The following is a 21,362-nucleotide window of genomic DNA, read 5'->3' as shown; positions in this document are numbered from 1 at the left end:
AATAGCGATAATAACTTTCTTAGATGTCTTTTCACACAAAAAATGAACCTGGGTCCTCGGGTGTTTTGCAGTTAAAAAATACATCAATAACACAAGGTGTAACATCTACTATGCAGGCCAGTGGGATAAATAGAAACTTATTTTTCCTCCGTCATATAAGCTTCTATGACATTTAGACAACTAAGCAGACCATGTACATTATAGTAAAAATAGACAAACCTTCAAGCAAAAATTAAGAGGAAATAAGGCAGTGCTTAACCAAAAAGTAGTGGCCGGCCGTCTCCATTGACAGTTCTGTCAGCAGGACTGGGCAAATGCCCAGCTCAGTGTTGTGGATAGGTTAATATCTTCACACTTTTTCCTTCCTCACAGCTGCCACATGCAGTGCTCTGAAACCTGATATTTTTCATCAAAAACGGATTCTTATTTTCTGTCTTAGTATACTAATCAATTTTACTGTGCAGAGCTTGGAGCATATTAACTGTCAGTTACTCTTAATTAATACTGAAGGCAGACAGAAAGAACAAAGTAATTGACGTTATTTAATACAAAATGCTTCTCCCAATTTTGTTTCCTTTATGGAAAACTCTTTTGGTTCCTGTTCAAGATTTAAGCACCATCCTGTTTTATGTTTTATTTCACAAGGTTGCTTGAATGGCAGTTTATTATTGAAGACAATAAATTAACTTCTCAAAGCCAAAGAGTTGCAGCAGTTCTGGCACAGGCTGTTTTTTCCCAGAAGAAACATTCTCAGGTCTGATTCATACAACTGTTGCCCTCTAACATAAGAAAATTAAAGAAAACCTCCTATATATCTTTTAAGATTTACATTAAATTTCTTTAGCATAGAAATTGGAATGCATTAAAGAAAACAGAGCAGCATTCATTGCAAAATAGATAATGAAAGCTTCCAGGCTAAAATACACTGCGTATTACTTCTGTGTAACAGTATAAATATTATGGCCTAGTATTAAAGGCTGATTTCAAAGAGATCACTGAAAGAGAGCAAACTTCTTTGATGTTTTATGCTTAAATTAAATATAACCAAAAAGGGATACAGGAGCATTGCTCTTGCTACAGTGAAATCAGCAAAGGCTTTGCAGCATGCTTCAGTAACAGCTGAATTAGATCAGGGCTTCACAAGGTTAATGTATAATAATTTATGTATACCAGTAGTGTGTGTGAGTACCTAAACAATAGGAATTTATAACATTTATGTTGTATAAACTTCATTTTATATATATATATATATATATATACATTTTATATATATATATATATATATATATACACACACACCCCCTAGGAAGTCCACAGAGGTTCTGGTTTTCTAATCATAAATCTGACCGAAAAATAACTGAAGCTTGGGGGGTTTTGGTTGTTTTGTGTTTTTTTAATTTATTACTTTAAATTCCCAACATTTCAACATTAGCAGCAAAGAGAAAGTAAATCATCTCAGCCACTTCAGATAGGAGCTATTCCAGCATTTCTGCTCGGGCACTCATCTGCTGTGTTGGTTAGTAGCACATAGCATGTAAACAGCTTTTAGGAGAGATGGTGATACTAGATTAATTATGAAATGAATGTGATGTTCCTGGGTGACTTGTAGTCACAAGCTGTCACTTTTTGGCTGACCGAGAGTACAAAGAGAAGAGCTCAGGTTTGCATGTGATTTCTGTAGCCTGTGTCAATAGTGTTCTCCCAGAGACTTAGTTTACTAATATGCTTTTTCATTAAACTTTTCAAACGTATCACTTGGACTAATATTTAAAAATAAAAGGAGAGTTTAATTTCTTTTCCCCACAAATGGCAATCCTTTCTTGGAGCACAAATGAAGCTACTTTAGAAATAAAAATCCTTCTTCATACTCTACCCTTTCCACAGTTATATGTCATTTTCCTGTCTACAAACAGAAGATATTACCTTGGTAAAAGGGTTTTTATATTTTCTTATGTTACTGTGAAATAGAAGTGGCTTATTCAAATGAGGAATTATCTGCCTACCACATCATGGCTCCTACTTTCAACATACAAATGAAAACAGCTGTGCCTCCAGGCACTGCAAGATATTGATACACTCAAACTTATTATTATTATAGTGGTTAACAATGCCATGCAGAGAACACATTAGGAGGAGGTGTGGTGAGATATTACTGTAATATCTCTTGTCGTAAATACTATATGTCAAGGATTATTTTTCAGCTGGGCATTTGTCTATGTGCTCATGTAAAAACCTTTAAAGGGTTTCTGACTTGTTTTTTTCTTTTTTAAAGTTTGCATTTTCTTTTCTTCATTACACGAAAATAAGCTTTCCAGATCCTTTCCCCCCAGAATTGTATTCTTTCTGAGGAGAGGCTGGGAGCAGCACCGGGAGCACCGAGTTGTGTGACAGAGCAGCAGCATGCTCCCAGAGCAGGGGTGCATTTGCCTCATTCCCACCAGAGTTTCCTGGCTCTGCCAATGCTAATTCTTGTCCCTGCCTTTTTGCTCGCCCTGTGGACTTGCATTATGGTCCATACCACCTTTTCTCCTGCTTTTCATGCCCCAAAAGACCTTCTGTGCTCCTTGACCCCAGGAAAGAGCTGTTCTCTTGGCAGCTTGGGGCAGGAGCAGGAGGGGTTTGGGACACAGGCACTCAGCACCCCGACACCACCATCTGCATAGGGCCCATGGCTGTTGGGGTCCCAAGTTATTGGGGACCCCCAACACCCCTCCTTACAGGACCCCTGCTGGGATGCAGGGGATCCTGTTTGCAGGGATCATCCAACCAACCAGGACTTTGGTCAGTAAAGGGTATTTGAAGCCTAGTTGAGAAGAGCTGTCACAGGAAGGGTGCTGGGGAAGCAGGCACAGGCAGCATGGCACTGCCAGACTGTCACAGCATGTCCTGAAATCTCCACAAAATTGTGACACGATTTCTCTGCTAATTTAGAACTTTGCAACATGTTACTGAGGGCACTGATCTGGTGCTATAGCTGTTTCTGACAGGTTTTAGCATACATTTGAAATACACTTTTAAAAATATAGTTCTTTAACTTCAGTAAATAAAGAATTACATTTCCTTGGGAAACAGTTGCAGCTAGATGCTTGCAGTATAGCTAAAGGAATTAGTATGGCTGCCTACTGAAATTTAAAATATAGACCAATGTTCCTATGTGCACACTAGTCCTCAGAGACACCTTTGACATACTGTGGCACATTATCAAAACCAAACAACATTTAAATATCATGAAACAATATGATAACTTTCCCAGCTTTTGGAAATAATGACATAGAGCCTGGGGTTTAGGTGGTACATTTGCTAGACTATGTATGTTACTTGAAAAGAGCTGAACTTTACCTGACTAAATATTTATGGAGAGATGCATTGCATGGGGGAAAGCAGAAATAAGCTCAGTATGCAATCTGTGGTTCCATAAGAAGCATATTTTCAGGATAAAAGAGTAACATACGCAGGAAGTGCGATGGCCAGCGCAGACCTCAGTCGTACCTGGTATTACTCTTGTGTTGTAAGTGCCAACTGTTTTTGATAGGACTGGATTCAGCAACTGAAAGCAGCTAGAACGAAATAGAAGCAAATGTTTTTGTAAAGAAGCCAGAACATATAATTGATTTTAAACAACAGTCTGAGACAACTCTCCCAGAAATATAGAGCAAGAGTTGTTAGTAAGAAATCAGTCTCACCAGAGAGGATCTGCCCTTTTATTCTTGCAAGTGCAAATATGAGAATTTTATTTTTTTAGCAGAAGTGACTGTCGGGGAGGAAAAAACATGGTCTCCTAAGCATGCAAAGCAGAGCTTCAAGGTGGATAACATGTCTTGAATTACTGGTGTTTGGAGAGCAAATGGAAAGCACACCACCATTCTGTTATTGGGAACAGTCCTTAGTGTATTTGATGCTTTCATTGATAACTTGGGTGAGCAAAGTATCCATTAAATTTGCAGCTGGTGCCAAGAGGAGAGGATTTACAAGTTCTCTGGAGGCAGCATGGGAATTCAGAGTAATCCTGACAAACCGGATCTGGCATAACCTGGATGCAATATTGAGGAGGATAAAATGAAATGGTAATACAGTTAATCCACTGGACAGTCAAAAGAAGCTAGTCTTTATTGTGTGGGAAGTCAGACTAGCTGAGCTCCAGAGATTCCTTCCAACCTGCATCTCTGGGCAATAGCTCTTCATGAAAGGGGTTGAGTGTAACAGAGAACCACAGGGCTGTGCTCTTATAGAGAAAAGCAATCCGACTGGGATTGCAAACAAACGCAACACAGAAAATGTGTAAAGAAAGGATCTGGGATGATCGCAGAGAAGACATGATAGCAGCAGCTACGGGAAGGTAAGAGAAGCCCTTCTATGTGTGCATTGGAAGACGGGTTTATGGTGCCAGCAGACAGCCACCATAGGCTTTAGAGGAGTTTTATAAAATTAAGGGGATTTGAGCAATTAATTATCCCTGGAGGTCATGAAATATCCACCAAAGAAGCTTCCTAAGAGCAGATTAAACAAATATGTCCCGAGTGGTTGAGTTCAGCATGATCCCGCTTCAGGAACTGGTCTAACCCTCCTCCTAAGATCACTTCCAATTTTATTTCTGTGATCACAACAAAGAACTGTTATCCAAGACAAACCTACTGCATTTTGCCCCTTTATCTTGTTCCTTTTTCAGTGAAAATTGCCTGACAAGAGAGCATTTTGGCTTGAAAGTTTCAAAAGAGCAGAAGGACTCTCGGTAGGAGGCAAGCACTTAACTCCCATTAGCTTTGTAAACATCGGGGTTAGCAGCTCTGTGATAACATTTACATTTCACCTTCCAGCTAACTGTTAGGTTGGATAATTGTCCAGATAGTAGAGTTTAGCATTGCCAAACATGCAAAACTCACTTGGCAAAGCACATGTATACATTGGCTGATGTTTTATTTTCCTCTCTCAGTAGTGTAATGGAGGGCTTTAGAAATCGTTATTTGGGATAAGAAGGGTTTTACTTGCAGCTTATACATCTATTAAAGTAGCTTAAGGTTTTTAGTGCTCCCCATCATTAGCTGAACTTACTAGGAAACATGATCTCTTTTTTTATCATTTGTAATCATTTGTAATTCCAGAACTCAGGAAAGAAAAAGTTTGGTGGTAGATGATTTCAGAGCTTAAATTATAAAGGTGAAGGGTTTTCTCCTTTCATCAATCTTTCCAAGCTTTTCTGACCAAGAAATTTGTTTTACTTAAACAAAAAGAAAATACTTCTTGTGGAGCTGAAGGGAAATTAAAGAGTTATTTAGTATCAGCCAGAAACAGTGTCCGGGTATAGGAAAAATTCCTGTGTTCTTTTTTTAACCAATGCTCCAGTCTTTGTTGGCATGTGTGCTGGATTTATTCAACAAGCAAAAGTGAACATAGACAGCATTACATAAAATATAATTATAATAATTATTATTATAATTAATATAAGTTGTGGAGATTGCTGAACTGTGTCTTTACTCCTACCAGTGTTCAAAATACGACATTATTATTTCCTTGTATTCATGAGGCTGGATTCTGTCCTCACATACAAACATGTAATTGTAATGAAGTACTGTCAAATGATGCATTTTTATTTGAAAATTAGGTCTACCCCTAATACCTTGCCAACGTCATCATCAAACAGTTGATTTGTATATTTTTAAGGCATTTTTATTTTCTTTTTTATTACAGCAGGAATTGTTTTGGATGAGTTTAGAGAAGGCAGCCCCATATGTTTCACATAAACAATACATTACAGGGAAGGGATGTTCACATTTCTGCATAACAGAATGGTTTTGTGCATAATTAGGAAATGGTTCTGTGTGATGTGTTCAAGAGTCCTGGATTACAAATTTAAAGTTTGCTAACTGTGAGAAAAATTGATTCAGAAGCAGCTTTAGAAAAACCAGCATGCTACTGCACATACTCAAATCTAATACTGTACTAGTGCAGGGTGATGATACGTTTAGGATACTTGGGTATGTTAATGTCCTTGTCATTTTAATTTTGAAAGTTTAACACAGTAATACAGACAGCTTGGGGAAAAAATTTCCACATTTTGGAACAAAACTTATTAAAACTTTCTCATGCAAATCTTTTGACAGGTAGGTGTAATTATATGTAAAGGCAAATGTCTCAGGGGAGGGAATCAAAAATCTTAGAAGATATGCAAGATTCATGGAAGATGTAAGAAAAATTCTGCACTGCTATGAATGAGTCTTTTTTTTTTTAAAGCATTCAAATTCACACCCTATGCAGCATTTCAAATATTTATGAGTATATAAATAGTTGCAACTCAGATAATTTATTAGCCCAGATTGTAAAATTTATTTCTTAACTTTGAAAGGTGCTGGGCAGCATTTTGAAACCCTTAGTTTTTCCAGTTGAAAATCAAGCTCCAGGCTGTTGGTCTGTTCTAATAGATATGTTTTGTGGTCAGCCTTTTCATCACTCTTGTAGACAGGATTGCTCAAATAATCCAGCCATCTAGATACCTTACCTCTGACACTGTTCCTGGATGCTAAAAGCATGATAAAGATTACAGGGATAGCAGGTGGGCTGAATTGATTTATGGTGATATGACCTTGCCAGTGTTTGCAATCCCATTGTGAGTGCTGAGATATCAATGTACCATGTATCAATGTATCAATTTCAACTCCTGTCTCTCAGAGCTGTGTGAAAACTTGCTGGACTACAGATTTCTTTGTCGAAACTGCGGCAGCACTCCTGCCTGTCATTATTTTAGCAAAGAAAGACCATTTCTGGCGTTCCTAGTGGTGCTGGTGTAGGCCAGCTGTACAGCGGGTGTTAAATAAATAATTGCAGAGGACAACTTCTGTTTACTTTTTACATTGCTGACCTTATAATCGGGAATGCTTTGCACGGGATAGAGCTAACTCTGTCTGACGCAGGCCAATTCCCTCAGCACTTGATGGAGAATGAGAGCTTCATTCAGCTGCTTTCAATCATCTTGTGGCAGAGACCCCCGACGAGCAGGGTGGGCTGCCTTTTGGTAACCTGAGGATGAGCTGAGGGTGGGAGGTGTGTGTGTCCACATGGGGAATGGCACCCACAAAATACCTTAGCTGAGTGCCATTGTCACCTTGTGTTTGCACTTTCCAGTAGGTTAATAAGTCTGTAGCAGGATTATTTACAAAATTATGTTATCAAATACATAAACATTGTGGTGGTAGAATAGAAAGAAAGAAAGAAACTTTCAAAGCTGTGCACACTGGCCCGGTGTATCTCTTGTGCCATGTATTTCACAGCAGAACAGAAATCCTCAAATCCGGGTGTCTCTCTAAAAGGTGCTTTATGTACAGCTCTTCTCCAACCTCCCGTCTGCATATCTGCTTTTCGCACCGACCCATGAACAAGCCCTTCCTTCTTTGCCTTGGTTAGATGATAAAATATTCTGTTTCTGCTGTGGGAGGATAAACTTTGCAACCCAAAATGCCCTGAAATCTGGAAATTCATAACAGACATGGATTTTGAAGGTTTGGCCATTCCCAAACCTATAGGTGCATGGGAACAACTGTTCCCACTAACTCTGTCCCTTTCTAAGTGGATTGGAGACTGTGGCTTCTTCATATAAAATCCATTTTTCTGCAGGTAAGGTTCCCTGCAGCCCCAGTCTTTCCCTGGTTTGGACTGCTGGCTTGAAATCCAGGGATGAAGCTGGCAGGCACAGGGAGCTGGTGCGGCCCTGCTCTGTAGCAGGGTCCAAAGGCTGCTGGTCTGAAGTGGCCAGAGCACTCCCAGTGCAGCTGTGCAGGGCACCCCTGGCCTTGCCTTCCCCATACCCAGCAGCAGAGCCCAAGAGAGAGCGCAGAGCTGGGGAGAGCCAGCGCCCAGGGCATGCTCAGCTGGTGGTGTTCTGGCAGGGTGTGTGCAGGGCGGGATCTTGGAAACAGTGCTCCAAAGTTGGTCAAAATATGAGGAGGCTGAGGCAGCTTCAGGGCTTGTGGCAGTATCAAGTGAGATGGTTTCTGTGGAGAGGGAGCCTGTGCCTGTGTCCAGCAGGTAGCCGCCAGATCTGGGAAGTGGCTGCAGCTGTCGGAATATGCACACTGCTGCACAGGCTTGCAGCAGAGTGGAATTAGATTGCTGGGAACAGCAGTCATCCGTGGCTCCTGAGCTGAAAACATTATATGCTGCTGGCTTTTTTTTGAGACTACTAGGCAGATCTTATTTGCATGCTTTGTAAAAGTTTTTAAAAGAGTTTTGCAGCTTACTTAAAGAACAAAAGGTATATAACTAGCTATAAAATGAAACAGTTGTCAAAACTGTGGTAAATGCCAGAAAACATGCCATGAGTCAGGACATTCCAGCTGCTGGTGGCACAATACAGCCTAGGCAGGGGGCCAGGCCATGTCTCCTGGTGGCAATGACAGTGCATGTGCCATTGTGGCATGCTGTACTTGTTGAGCCTCTCTCATCACCCAATGGGCTCCTCAGCATCTTTTATGGGTCCTCAGGATCTCCCGGGCCGGGGTTTGTGAGGCCCTTCATGTTGTTTTGACTGTACTTGCTCCCTGACTCTCATCCATAATCAAATTTACAGCAAACTGGGTTGTAAGTGAAAGTCAGAGAGTAAGTGATGGAAACCACATGGGAAAACAAAAGGCACCTCAGCTCTGAAGCTGAGCACTGGTGTCAGCCTGTGCTGGCAGGGAGTCGTGTCATTACATAATGATGCACTTATCCAAATGGCGTTTTGTGTTTTGGGAGACAGATGTGCCTTGCAGTTGCTAGTGGAAGTTAAATGTTAAATATGAAACCCATTCATTTTCTCTTAGTCATACTTTGAATTTAAGCAGATGTTTTCCTAATTTGTGGTTTTCAAATGTAGCATGCTGACAAGACATTTATCATTAACTACAGCTTCATCCATGCAGTTTAGCAAATTCGCCAATTATTAACAGTGAGGGTTGCATGGTGGTTGATGCATAGTTCCTGCTACTTTGAAAGGCCTCAAATGAAACTCAATACATTTTTACAATATAAATTAATTGAGCTTTGGACCACATCCCTGTTGTGTGAGTGCTCTCTGCTCTTACTGTCAGAATGAACAGCCATTTGTAATGCAATGAGTAGCTGTGCCGTCTGTGAGCAGAGGTGGTGGGAAGGGAAGCATAACGTTTTTCCAGTAGGGGCACGAAAATGACTGATGGTTTGGTGGTGGTGCTGTGAACCGGTGAGATGTCTCAAAGGTGTTTCCCAAAGCAAGGAACCACCATATGCCTGAAAAAGTCATCTCCTATTTTATCAGCTCTGGAATTGAAGCAGGCAATTCAGTCATTTATTCATCCCTTGTATGAGACTTGAAGGACAACACTCAGTGTACCTCTTATTTCTAGGATGTATAAAGACCTTGATTTTCACTGGCTGGCACTGCAGAAATTTTGCCTTACATTCCAGCTGAACAGGGAAAACTCTTCAAGACAGTCTGTTTGTAGTTGCTTCTGGCAGATCATTCACTTTTTTCCTGCTCTGTATTTGCATTTGCTCAACAAGGAAACTATAGACTTTGTTACAGAACAGGCTGCCGTGCAGATCGATAACGTGAGAACTGTAAACAATTAAAATAAATGCTTGTGGAATATTTCATCTTGCTTTATGCAGGCAGATGTGCTAGGTGGGAAATACCTATGGGGCTGGCTTTAAAATCCCATCTGATGTCCTTTTCTTCACATCCCCCTGCTTTGTGGGAAAAAGGAATAATGGTGATATCACAAAGTCACTCTAAGTGATGTCTTAGCAGGGAGGCTGAAAGTTGCAAGAAGTGCAGAAAAGGGGAAAAATTGTTGATTTGGGGATGATGTGTGAGGGCCTGTGTGGCCTCCATTCCTGGTCTTCATTAGAAGCATAAATCCTATGGGTGCTTAAAATGAGCTGAAGGTCTGATCCAGGGGTTGATGAGGGATGAAATGAAGGTTTTAAAGCAAGGTCTTTGGCATAGTTGTCTACCAATTATCTTTTTGATTGAAAGAGATGCGGCAGCAGATGTGGAAGGGGAGATGGCTTGCTATGAATACATTCTCAATCACCCCTTTGCTTTCCCTGAGTTTGAATGCACTAAATCTCTGAAAGCGGCTGTGTATCCCATGCCAGGCTTTAACAGGAGGTGAGCATAGGTAGATGTGGGGCAAATTCGGCTAACCCAGATGCTGATCCTTTGCAGTGCTGCCAAGCTCCTGGAGAAGAGTCCGTTCTCTGTCGGTGCCCCAAGCCCCCTGCTCCCCTCGCCGGCGAGCCTGCAGCTGGCGCAGCTCCAGGCGCAGCTCACGCTCCATAGGCTGAAGTTGGCTCAGACCGCCGTCACCAACAACCCGGCCGCCGCCACCGTCCTCAACCAGGTGCTCTCCAAAGTGGCCATGTCCCAGCCGCTCTTCAACCAGCTGAGGCACCCCACGGTGATGAACGCGCCGCAGGGCCACGCCGCCGGCCCGCCCCAGGGGCCCGGCATTGCCGGCACCAGGTTCCCCTCCGGCGGCATTGCCTTTCCTGCCCAGAGCCCGGCCTTAGCCGCCCCGGGGGGAGGTCTGGGAGCCGTCCAAGCCCAGGCTCCCAATGCAATTGTCGTCAATCCCTTTGGAAATGTCATGGCTCCGACCTCCGGCCAGCAACCCGTGGTGGTGGGTCTCAACAAGGCAGGTGCTCCCACATCTACTGCTGCAGGGGGCTTTTATGAGTACAACAAGCAAAACGCCGTCACTGCCGCCTCTCAGGCGTTCGCCTCTGAGGGGGAACAGTCCAGCCAGCACGGCTTCCTCGCTGGTGGCACCCATACTGCCACCTCAGCTGCAGGGCCGCGCTACGAGAGTCACTTCGGGGCTCCCGGCCAGGTGCAGCATGAGGCGGCAGCGGCATTTCCCAAGGAGTCCTACGGGGCGGCGGCACAGCATGGGGCGGCACGGGCCTTCTCTAGCGACCCACACACAGGCTCCCATCCGAAAGGAGATCCCGGACCTGTCCTGCATGGCAGCAGTACAAGCAACCAGTGGGAAAATATCCCTAATTTCCCCAGCCAAAACAAGTCTGACCTCATGCCCGGCGACAGCCTGTGGCCGTCAGCGAGTCAGCAGCAGTATGAAATAAGAAACGAGCTGTACAACCCCGAAGAGCCGACACCTGACACAAAGTTCAGCACGGCCGCCCCCCCCGCCTTCGGCCGCCTCAACCACAGCGCACAGAGCTTCGGCAGCCCTTGCCTGAGGCAGAAGGAGGAGCGCAGTGGCGGCACGCCCGATCTGCCCACCCGCTCGCTGCTGCCGCACCAGCTAGGCGACCTCCGCGGCGTGGCCCCTCTCCACTTCCCCCACGTCTGCGCCCTGTGCGACAAGAAGATCTTCGATCTGAAGGTGAGTGGTTTGAGGGCGTCCCTGGGCAGGGTTGAGACCCTTGAACAGGCTGTCAGGTGACTGATCTGGCCACCAGCTCCTGCCACCCCTCACCGCCAGTGTCCATGACCACAGAGGTGCCCTGAGCGAAGCAGAAACAAAGGGCCATACTTTTGCTGAGGGTATGGTACGTCTGTTTCATGGTAGTTACTGGGGCTTCGAGATCTGGTTTTGTTCCACATCTTGCCGTGGAAGATGGTGAGATTACAGCAATGATGTGAGAAACGTGAGGTCTGAGCCGAGGTCGTAGCTCACTTCATGGGCTCAGAGCGGGGTGGGGAGGAGCTTGAAGCTGATCCCCCAATACTCAAGCCAGCGTTGCAACCCCACGGCTGTAGTAGTTTCATCTGCTTCTCCCTTTCTGATCCCAAAGGCTTCCCCCTAACAGCCTCATGGAAGCAGCTTACTTAAACGGACCAGCACATTCTTTCGATAAAATTATTTTAACTATTCCTCTGTAGGAATTTTTTCTTCCTGATATCTCACAGGAAAATTTAGGGCTCAAAGGTCCCCAGGGACTTTGACCTGAAAGCAAGAAGCTGCTCAGAACATGTGGTACAGACTGTGCTCTCTCTCACTTCTCTGTTCATACTGCCAAGGGAGCTCCAAATTCCGCCTCACCCTCAAGAAACAGCTTCCCAGTTTCCCAGGCAGTGCGTTGTCGGTCATGTTATATAGGTCAGATCTGGAGGAGGCCACTTAAGTGGCCCTCTGAGCCCCACAGCCATCCATGGTTGTTCTGGCTGCCTGGTGAGCCCTGCTCAACAAGTCCTCATGACCTTTTCTGTCACATCACAGGACTAGCACCTAACCACAAAGGCATGTGTTCTCATCCTGACGGTGGCCTGACAATAAAATTATAACAGCATGTATGTAGGAAGTAAAATGGCTAGCAAATTAAATAGTACCTGATCCCTACACACCCTGGGGATTTGGGATATTTCAATATATTTGCTTTCATATTTACCTTTTACTCTTTTAGCAACTGCTTGCAAAAGGTTTTGCTTTGATTACTGCAGCTTTCAGGGCTGGGCCGAAGTAGCCGCTGTCTAGGGCAGGCTGGACATTTCTTTTTTTCATTAAACACTTTAAAAGGGCAGGGGAAATGTCATTGCAATGAGTTTTGGGGGATATGTTAGTTGGTGTTTGATGCACTGGCTCAATTGGATCATAGAAATGTAAATAGCTAAATGTACTTCAACAAATGTTGCTGATCTAGTGAAATAATAAGCACTGCCCTGGCTGCCCTGAACACTGAACACCTTCTTTATGGGCATTGCAGGAGTTGAGAGTGCTTAGCACCTTGCAGGATGAGGTCTTCAGCAAGAGTGGAATAACTTAATTACTAGAAATATACTGAATTTAAAAGCTAATACAGAGAAGGCTTCTGTATTAGAAGCCTTCCTTTTGTAAAGTAACTGATAATTTAATGTTCAAATAATGAATCAGTAAATGCATTGGATGAAGGTGGCTTGGCTCCAACATCACACAGTTTGATCTTCAGCATCTCAGTATTGGTTTTAGAATAAGGTAAACTGAATGGAGGAATAATCTCTTGTAAATTTCTCTCAGGATTTTTCCTGTTTTCATTGTCTCTTTGTTTCAACATAGGACTGGGATCAGCACATTAAGGGAAGTCTTCACATCCAAAAATGTATGGCTTTTTCAGATAAGTAAGTATTATTTTAGACACTCTTCAAACTGAATTGCTAACAGAGCATCTCTTACTTCAGTGGTTTTCCACCAGGAATTTCTGCCTAACAACTAAGTTTTAATATTTTTGGCACATTATGTATCTTCCTAAAGTTCTTTTCTTTCTTTTCCAGCACTGGTATCCGGTGTATGTTAAGCTCAGCAGATGGAACATTGCATTTATCAGCAAATAATGCAGCAGTTTTCAATCCATCTAGTATCGAAGGTGAATGGTTGTATATGCAATAGTTAAAAATACTTCTTTTAATTGGAAGGGAAACCAGTCTCTGTGGAGAACTGGGTTTTTTTAATGAAATGTTATAAAAGTTTCCAAGGAAAAATTTTGAGAAGTTGTGCACAAAAAGGCTAAAAGCCAATACTGTGCCTTTGGAAATACGAATTTATTTTTCTTTCAAATGGTAACTTCTTTTCATAGTACAAATAATTTGGTGTAGAGACTATGAAATTACTTACTATATAAATGAGGCATTGCTTACTGAGCACATTAATGCAATTAATATGACTCAAGATTTTAATGAAATACGTGTAATCCATTATTTAGATTATCCATCAAATGTTGGCACATCTTTTATCGCTACACCAGCAAGATCCTTTGGCCAGCCAGGTCCTACATTTTCTTCTCCTCCATCAGGGGTGAGTTCCTAAGCAAATTGATGTCTGTATTGAGATTCTTGTTGAAGCCACTTATACTTGAATTAAAACCTGAAGGCTTTAGTTTAGACAATAATCTGAACATTCAGTCTGTTTTTTCAACTTCCCTGCAGTTCTTTTATGCTTTTGATTTTGACCAAATATGAACTTAATTGTAGTTTTTGTTTTGTTTTGGTTTTTTCAGTCCTAAAAGTTGTTCGCTTGTCAGGGTTATTTGGGGAGGTGGGTAAATAGGTTTGTGTGTGTTTTTCATTGACTTTTTTCCCCCATTGCCTGAGTCTTTTTGACCCAGGAAGGTCAGCTTGGAATGAAGATTTGGATTAGTTTTTAGTTACCTTCAGTACTGACCCCATCAAGCAACCTTCTTTCTCTCTGGTTATTTATTCATAGCAATTGCTCTCTGCCTCTCTCATGCTGAGGTCCTTCTCCCAAGTGGCAAAGATAGCGGTTGCAGCTTCACTGTTACTTGCCTGGAGGTCCCAGATCAGTTCATTATACTGGACTAACTTTTCCTTAGTTTATTTTAGTGTGGTATTTATATCCTCTGCTGTCACTGGTAGTCTTTCAACAAGTTTGCTTTGATGTGGAGCCTTCCATGGTTTAGGTTTATTAGTCCCTGCCCTGCATCCTGCATTCAACACAGGTCCCCAGTTATATTGCTCTAATGCACACTTGAATTCCTAGCTCTATAATCAAAAAATACCAGAAGAAAGAACCAACATTGAAAGGGCTTCTTACCCTGACAAAGCAGAAAGATTTTAAAAGGAAAAAAAAAGGAAAATAAAAGCAAATCATACTCATAATGAAAAGACAAAGTTGTTAGGGTTAAAATGAAACTGATCACATATCAGAAAGTTACAGCTAGAGCTGGACACACCAAAGACTTATGTTAGGGCATTCATGGAATAGCAGCAGTAATCCAGGGGTTCAAGTTTTCACCTTGTTAACTTTTGTGTATATATCTCTCCTGATGTGATCTCAGACGCTCTGGAAGGCCAGGCTGAGTTGTGTCCCTCCAGTTCACATCAGGCACTGCTTGCAGAAAGGTCACCCAGATTTCCTTAATCCAACCAATTTTCTACCATGCAGTTTTACTATGCAAGAGGTCATTTGAAGGGGTTTCAGCTTCTGCCTGTCACAGACACTGTGAGTGCAGGCGAGCAAAGAGGAGAGCTGCTCATGACAGCTGCCTCCAAGGTCAAAGGTGGACTAGCAGTGGGTGCAGAGGAATGTTCCTTTTCATCATGTCTGTCAACTTTACAACAAATGAAATTACTGCTAATACCAGTGTCATTTCTCTTCAGAATCTGTCACTATTTATCATTTAAGCTGCCTGAAGAAATCCTCCTTCTGAATGACCTGCAGTATTTTGAGACATAAAAGAAACAATAACTTTGATTTTCCTGGACACTGTAAATCCCTTTTTTCTTCAGAAGCTCATTGGATGAACAGGGAGCTATATTAGAGGTGTTAAGACTGAGTTTGCCAGCTGTCATTCACTCTGCAACCCAGGTGGCTTGTAATTTATTACACCTTTGCACGGTAGTATTCACTTTCAGCTAAGCTGCTGCCATTTAACTGAGCAGTAGGAGATTACACTTGACCCTCCATGTAATCATAAACAAAGTGTTCAGATTTCTGGAAGAGCTTGCTCTGTGCTGTCCATCTGCAAATAACTCTATCCCTCTTTAAAAGGCAAGTGCTACCAGTCTTCACTCAGGCATGGAGAGTCATTAGCACTGGAGGGATGAGATTGGCAGTTTCTCACTATCTTTAGAAAAAATTCATGTGATGCTCAAGAACGGGATAGAGACTTTGAAAAGCAAAAAAAACAACAACAACAATTTTTTTTTTAAAAGCTGTAATTAAAAAATCGCCAAATTGGATGGATGAAATAATATTGCAAATAATATGAGGTGCATTTTGCTGCTGTGCATATATATATTTTTTTAATTTGTTTTTTTGTAATAGCCATGCAGCTGCCTTGGTAACCCGTGGTAGACATTGGTTGCAAAGAAAGTTAACTTTGAGGCTTACTGAAAATTACATTCAACACCTGGCATGCAACAGCTCCTCTAACTTCCTGATTGTAGATACAGAAGGTGTATATTCCTTTTCTGGCCATGATTTACAGCTCTATTTAATGAATGGATCCAGTTTAACTGCAATCAGCTGACAAGATTATTGCTTGGTACAGCCTGTTGACTTCTGGCATGAGTATGTGACCATTTCTTAATCAAGAACTGCAGCAGGTTTATGGCATAGCACTTTAATTTAAGCCATTGCCAATTGTGGGGAAGTGGCAGTGTCTTACAGTTGTTTGATTTAATGTACTGAGGGCTGTGGGTGGGAACATGGGCTCTGGAGCCAAGGCAGGGAAGAGCTGAGCCTTTCTAGTCCCATAGATTCTTACATACCATCATTTAACAGATCAAACAAAACAAGCAGAAGGTGACTGATGACCTGGGGTGTTCTTACACTGGGACTGCATTTGATGTTTCCTTTTCCTCTAGCTGTAGTTGTGTTCTTCTGTTCTGTGCTACATGCTGCCTTGCCAGATGCATGCAGACATCACTAGTTTTTCTGTTCAAGTGGAGTTGAGTTGCTTCATCTTTTTTTCAGGATCAGGTCTTTGTCATTTTTCTGCTAAAAAAAATATCTTACTTCTGGACTTTTGCACTTCTTTGACTTACCTTATGCACCTGGGTGGGCTCTGTGAGATGCAAGCTAAGTAGCAGATCACTGTGTAATGCAGGGTCCTAATGCAGCAAAAATACACAAATGGTTAAGTGATGAAGTCTGGAGGGAAGGCAACAGGATGGAGGTGTAAATAAGATAACATTAGCTCTCTAACTTGTGAACTTGCTGACAAGCCAAACATTTGTGATGGCTCTGGTGAACTTGATCCCCATCTTCCCTTGAATGGCACAATTTTAACTGAAGGTAGAGTTACTTCTTCAGTAAAATCCTAATGCAGAGGTCATAAACATGGAGGTAGTCTGGAAAGATTTAATCCTGCGTGAGTGATGTTTTGCTTGTCATTAGCTGTGGTAAATTAACTTTCTCTCTGGCTGTACCCTGCTGCCTTTTGCACAGGGAGTGTAGAGCCTGCTTTCCATGTCAGAGAGATGGGCGGCTCTTTCGGAACTGCCCCAGCACTCCAAAATAGACTTCCACCCTTGGGAAGCGATCACCACTCCAGTGCTCTGTGCCTGTGCCAGCCCAGTTCGGGAGCTCTGCCTCTTTGCATGTCCAGTGCTCACTGTGGCCCTGGGGGGTAAAAGCCTCTTCCTGTGTGTTGTTGCAGTGAGAGGGGAAAGTAGCAGGTTTTCTACCCCCAGGTACAGCTGTGTGTCCTCTCACAAGTTAAGTGGGATCACTTTTACCCCTAGCCCAGTCTGTTCCACGAAGAAGGATTTAAATTCAGTCCCTGCTATCCTGAACACCCATGTAGTCACCCAAACTGATTTCTAATATCCATAAATTCAGCAGGGACTGCAGTGAGCAGTTAGTTTCTGCAGGAATATCATTGCTCCTGTCTGAAGGACAGTCTCCCTTCTAGAAATCCTCTCTGGACTTTGCAAAGTCCTGGGATGGAGACTCAATTGCAACCTGAACTGCAGCTAAACATTTCCCTTCCCATTTGCACTTCTAAACCAGGATGTTAAAATGCAAGTTTTTAAAGAATTTTTTTTTAATAACAGGTACACAGAGCATTTCATTTTTTTGCAGAAATGTAAGATGTTATCTAGTGGATAGAATATCTAAGATAAAAACATTGGTTTGAGTTGAGCTTTTTTTCCCAGTTTCCCCAGAGGAAATCTACACTGGGTCGAGTTGTTCACATTTGCAATCTCCCCGAGGGAAGCTGCACAGAGAATGATGTCATTAACCTGGGCCTCCCATTTGGAAAGGTCACCAACTATATCCTCATGAAATCTACTAATCAGGTACTGTACATTTGGGGTTACCAGTGTTGACATCTATTGGCGTAAAGACATAAAGATATGAAGACATATAGACATGAAGACAGAGTCTTTGGGGAAAACCTCTTATTTAGTAATAGAAACTTAAATATATGAAGCCCACTCTCAAAGTTAAAAAAAAAGAAGGTGGTCACTGATTGGATGAGGACATAAACATGACTACTGCCTTAGAGTTCTTGTTTAAAAGTCCCAGAAATCTCAATGAAAAAGTGTTGTAAAACTGTACTTTTGCTAATTTTTTTAAGTGAATTACTTGGCTGCCTTCTCTAAGCCGTTTGTTACTTTCAGACTTCTCTTAGTCTTAGCTTAAGTCTATCCTAAGTAGCTTAAGTATACCAGTGGTGTAAGCTGGTAAGAGTAGAATATCTTCTCTCACTTTCCTGCAGCAGACAAAATGGATGGATGTAGAATCCATGCCAGTGGACAATGTTTGAGATTGTAATGTTTAAAAATCACAGAATCATAGAATGGGTTGGGTTGGAAGGGACCTTAAAGACCATCTAGTTCTAACCCCCTGCCATGGGCAGGGACACCTTCCACTAGAACAGGTTGCTCAGAGCACCATCCAGCCTGGCCTTGAACACTGCCAGGCAAGAAAGATTAGATACCAGTCATTTAAACTAAACCAGCTTCTAAGGTCACATATTGGCTTTAATTACTGGTTTGAAATCATTATTTGCAGTTTAAAAAAGACTGAGAAATGGATTGAGTGTTACCATTTCAGCCTCAGGCCTGGAAAGCTACCCAGTTTTGTAGTATCAAGACATTTTGCATGAGAAGAATCCAGAGAAAATTCATTGTGCTGCCTTCTCTCTCTTACACTTTGTATTTTTAGTTATGTAATAGATTGTAAAGTTCTCTCCATTGTGCTAGGCCTTTCTGGAAATGGCTTACAGTGAAGCAGCCCAAGCCATGGTACAGTACTACAAAGAAAAACCTGCTATGATAAATGATGACAAGTTACTTATTAGGATGTCTAAAAGATACAAGGAATTGCAGCTGAAGGTAAGATGGTCATTCCTGATCAAATTATGTGAGTTTCCATGGCACATCTGGAGAATACATTTTAAAAAATTCTTGGTGATTACTCATTTCTAATTAATGCTTTAATATTATAGAAAAAGAAATTAAGAAAGATAAATTAATGAATGTATGTTATCGATCTTTTACAGTCATCTGCTTGCTCTTATTCTAAATTGTAACTCTTGGAAGAGACCCCATTTTCTCTGATCCTCTCATACCATTATTTCAAAAATCCCTTCTGAGCTTCCTTGTGAGAAGGCTCCCTACATTGCTTGGTCTAACAAAGGTCTAAAACACAGCCATGTGTAAGATACAATACGTCAGTAAAAATATGATGGTTCTATCCTTTTAGTTAGGCATTAAGCCCAGAACAATGCTTTTTTCACTGCTTCCATGCTTGAGCCATAGCACGATCTTGACACCAAGCAGCAGTAACAGGACTAAAAAGCACACTGATTTCTTTTTATTTCTTGTGAATGATCTATATTATAAAGCAAGATTTTTTTTTTTTTCCCTTTAACATAGAGTCAAACCAGAGCAATATTCTTTAGACTTTCTGTAGAGTGTGTGACACTTCTGTTGTGGACACTTGAGTGATGTCCAAAGATCACTGCTCTTGTGACCATATTTATAGAGGCTTATATACTGCCATGTAATGCTGAGAGAGTAATTTTATTTCATGGTGACTCGGACCAGAACTGGCAATGCAGAGCTTAAAAGCTCCATATTGTATTACCTAACACAGCACAAAGTTATTTTATAGAACAACTCTGTAATGTTCCAATTTACTGTTAAGGGTCCTTCTATGAGCCTTGAGGAAAAAAAGAAAGGAACTTGGATGGTTTGGTTTGATCTTTGAAAAAGCCTCTTTCTCTCCTGTATGTGTATAATAGTTTAAGGAGACTTAAAGGAGTTGACAAAGGTTCATAAATCAGGGCAGTCTTTCCTAATGTGGCACAGTGAGGGGTTCAGATGTTAGGTGGTGGAGATTGTGCATCTTGACAGAGAGGCAGGAGTTACCCAGGAGAGTGTGATAGTTTGCCTAGATTCCAGGAAGATTTTTCTGCTTTTCCAGTGACAGTTTTTCAGGTCATGGAATTATTTTGTTCTGCACAAGAAAGAAAGCAAAGAAGTAAAAGTACGAAGAGGGAAATATGCATGAGCTATATACTGTTACAAACTGCTGAGTTCCTGCATGCTTATGTTGCTCATCTCTGTGTGCTCCAAGTGTTTGAGGAATTGAGAGTGCTCCAGCCTGTGTAGTACAACCTACGTAGAGTAATCAACACTCCAGTACACATCTTGCACTTAGCTTGTCTGAAGCTCCTCTCCTTGTCTAAACATAGTCCTTCAGAGCTATACTCCAGAATGAGTAACTCTGAGATCAAGAGAAGGCAGTTCATACCTAGAGGATCAGAGATAGGCTGCTATACATATTTAATTCTGTATATAGAAAATTTTCTGGTTTGTTTCCTCTTAGATCCAGTACCTAGAAAATGCTCTGCAGTGATTGTGCAACAAGGAAGGACAAGCTAGTTTTCAAAGCCTGTTAGAGCAGCCAAGGATGATGAGAGAGTGCTACAATGTAATGGAGCAAATTTTCCTTTGTATCATTTTACTGCTTCGATCATGATATTGAGAAGCCAACTGCAGAGAAGAGTGTAACCACAACACTGAAACTAAATATTTCTAGTTATAGTATAATTGAATGAAGCATGGATACTGTTTCTTGAAGGACAAATCACCTGTGTCAGCTTGGAGAGTAGAGCAGCATCCTAAAAACAGTGTCTTTGTTTTTATTAGAAACCAGGTAAGAATGTGGCTGCTATAATCCAGGACATCCACTCACAAAGAGAGAGGGACCTGCTGCGTGAAGTGGACAGGTAAAATTTCTCCATAGTTTGGAATTAGAAGTCTCTAAACTTACAGATAGAAGAAGTATTATCTGTATGCTTCCCTCTCTTATTTCACTGGCTTTCCTAATTCAGATTTCACTTATAAAATAGTATATATTTTTATATAGTTCAAAAGTAGGTACACTATAATATATACTGTATAATGAGATCCGATTGAAACTGTGCATGTTATGAAAATAACTCTTTCCTACTGATTATGTCTCAGAAAATATGTCTGGCATGTGAAGAGCACAAAAATGAAGCTGTTCCACTCTCCTCCCTGTTGAGTCAAAAGCGTAAGGGCTGGGGGTGCTTTGAGACCAAGTGGGAAGGAGGCAGTTCAGAATAAAATGTATTTGGGTACATATCTGATCTGTCTGACTTCTGGAACTTTCAGCAAAATTGGAGAAGAATCACAGTCCTAAAACATCTCCTTTAAACAGATGGCCTTTGTCACTTTTGTGTCAGAGATGCCCTAGCTGAGTGAGTATTAAGGCTACATACATTAGGGTCATTGTAAAGGTATTAACATATTATAGGCTTTTAATGCTAAACCCCTATGAGACGCTTTTAAGAATGAATGAATATATTCTTGACAGTTCTGTGGGGATTTAGTTAAGCTCTGTGGCTATGACACTGCCTTTTCTCCTGTTCACTGTTTGCAGCTGTGCAGTGCATGTCTGTGAAAGGCCTGGGGT

At 41.7% G+C, this 21,362-nt stretch overlaps 1 protein-coding gene across 4 annotated transcripts in view; it reads left to right on the top strand.

The window, feature by feature from the left end:
• The window catches only part of RBM20 (RNA binding motif protein 20), an 80,285-nt gene that overhangs the window by 42,781 nt on the left and 16,142 nt on the right, over positions 1-21,362 (top strand). For 2 of the 4 annotated variants that reach the window (XM_032116810.1, XM_032116812.1), the window contains exons 1-8: positions 4,094-4,336; positions 10,178-11,357; positions 13,008-13,069; positions 13,223-13,314; positions 13,651-13,742; positions 17,567-17,710; positions 18,620-18,751; positions 20,573-20,652. In XM_032116810.1, coding sequence (XP_031972701.1) covers positions 4,275-4,336; positions 10,178-11,357; positions 13,008-13,069; positions 13,223-13,314; positions 13,651-13,742; positions 17,567-17,710; positions 18,620-18,751; positions 20,573-20,652 — 1,844 coding nt within the window. In that variant the 5' untranslated portion in view covers positions 4,094-4,274. Of the gene's footprint in view, positions 1-4,093; positions 4,337-10,177; positions 11,358-13,007; positions 13,070-13,222; positions 13,315-13,650; positions 13,743-17,566; positions 17,711-18,619; positions 18,752-20,572; positions 20,653-21,362 lie in introns of those variants that run through there. The other 2 variants (XM_032116807.1, XM_032116811.1) reach the window with 2 other exon arrangements.

This window comes from Corvus moneduloides, chromosome 8, assembly GCF_009650955.1.
Source record: "Corvus moneduloides isolate bCorMon1 chromosome 8, bCorMon1.pri, whole genome shotgun sequence".
NCBI classification, from domain to species: domain Eukaryota; kingdom Metazoa; phylum Chordata; class Aves; order Passeriformes; family Corvidae; genus Corvus; species Corvus moneduloides.
Note: the sequence above shows the minus strand (reverse complement) of the source record. Positions and strands in the feature narration are given on the sequence as shown.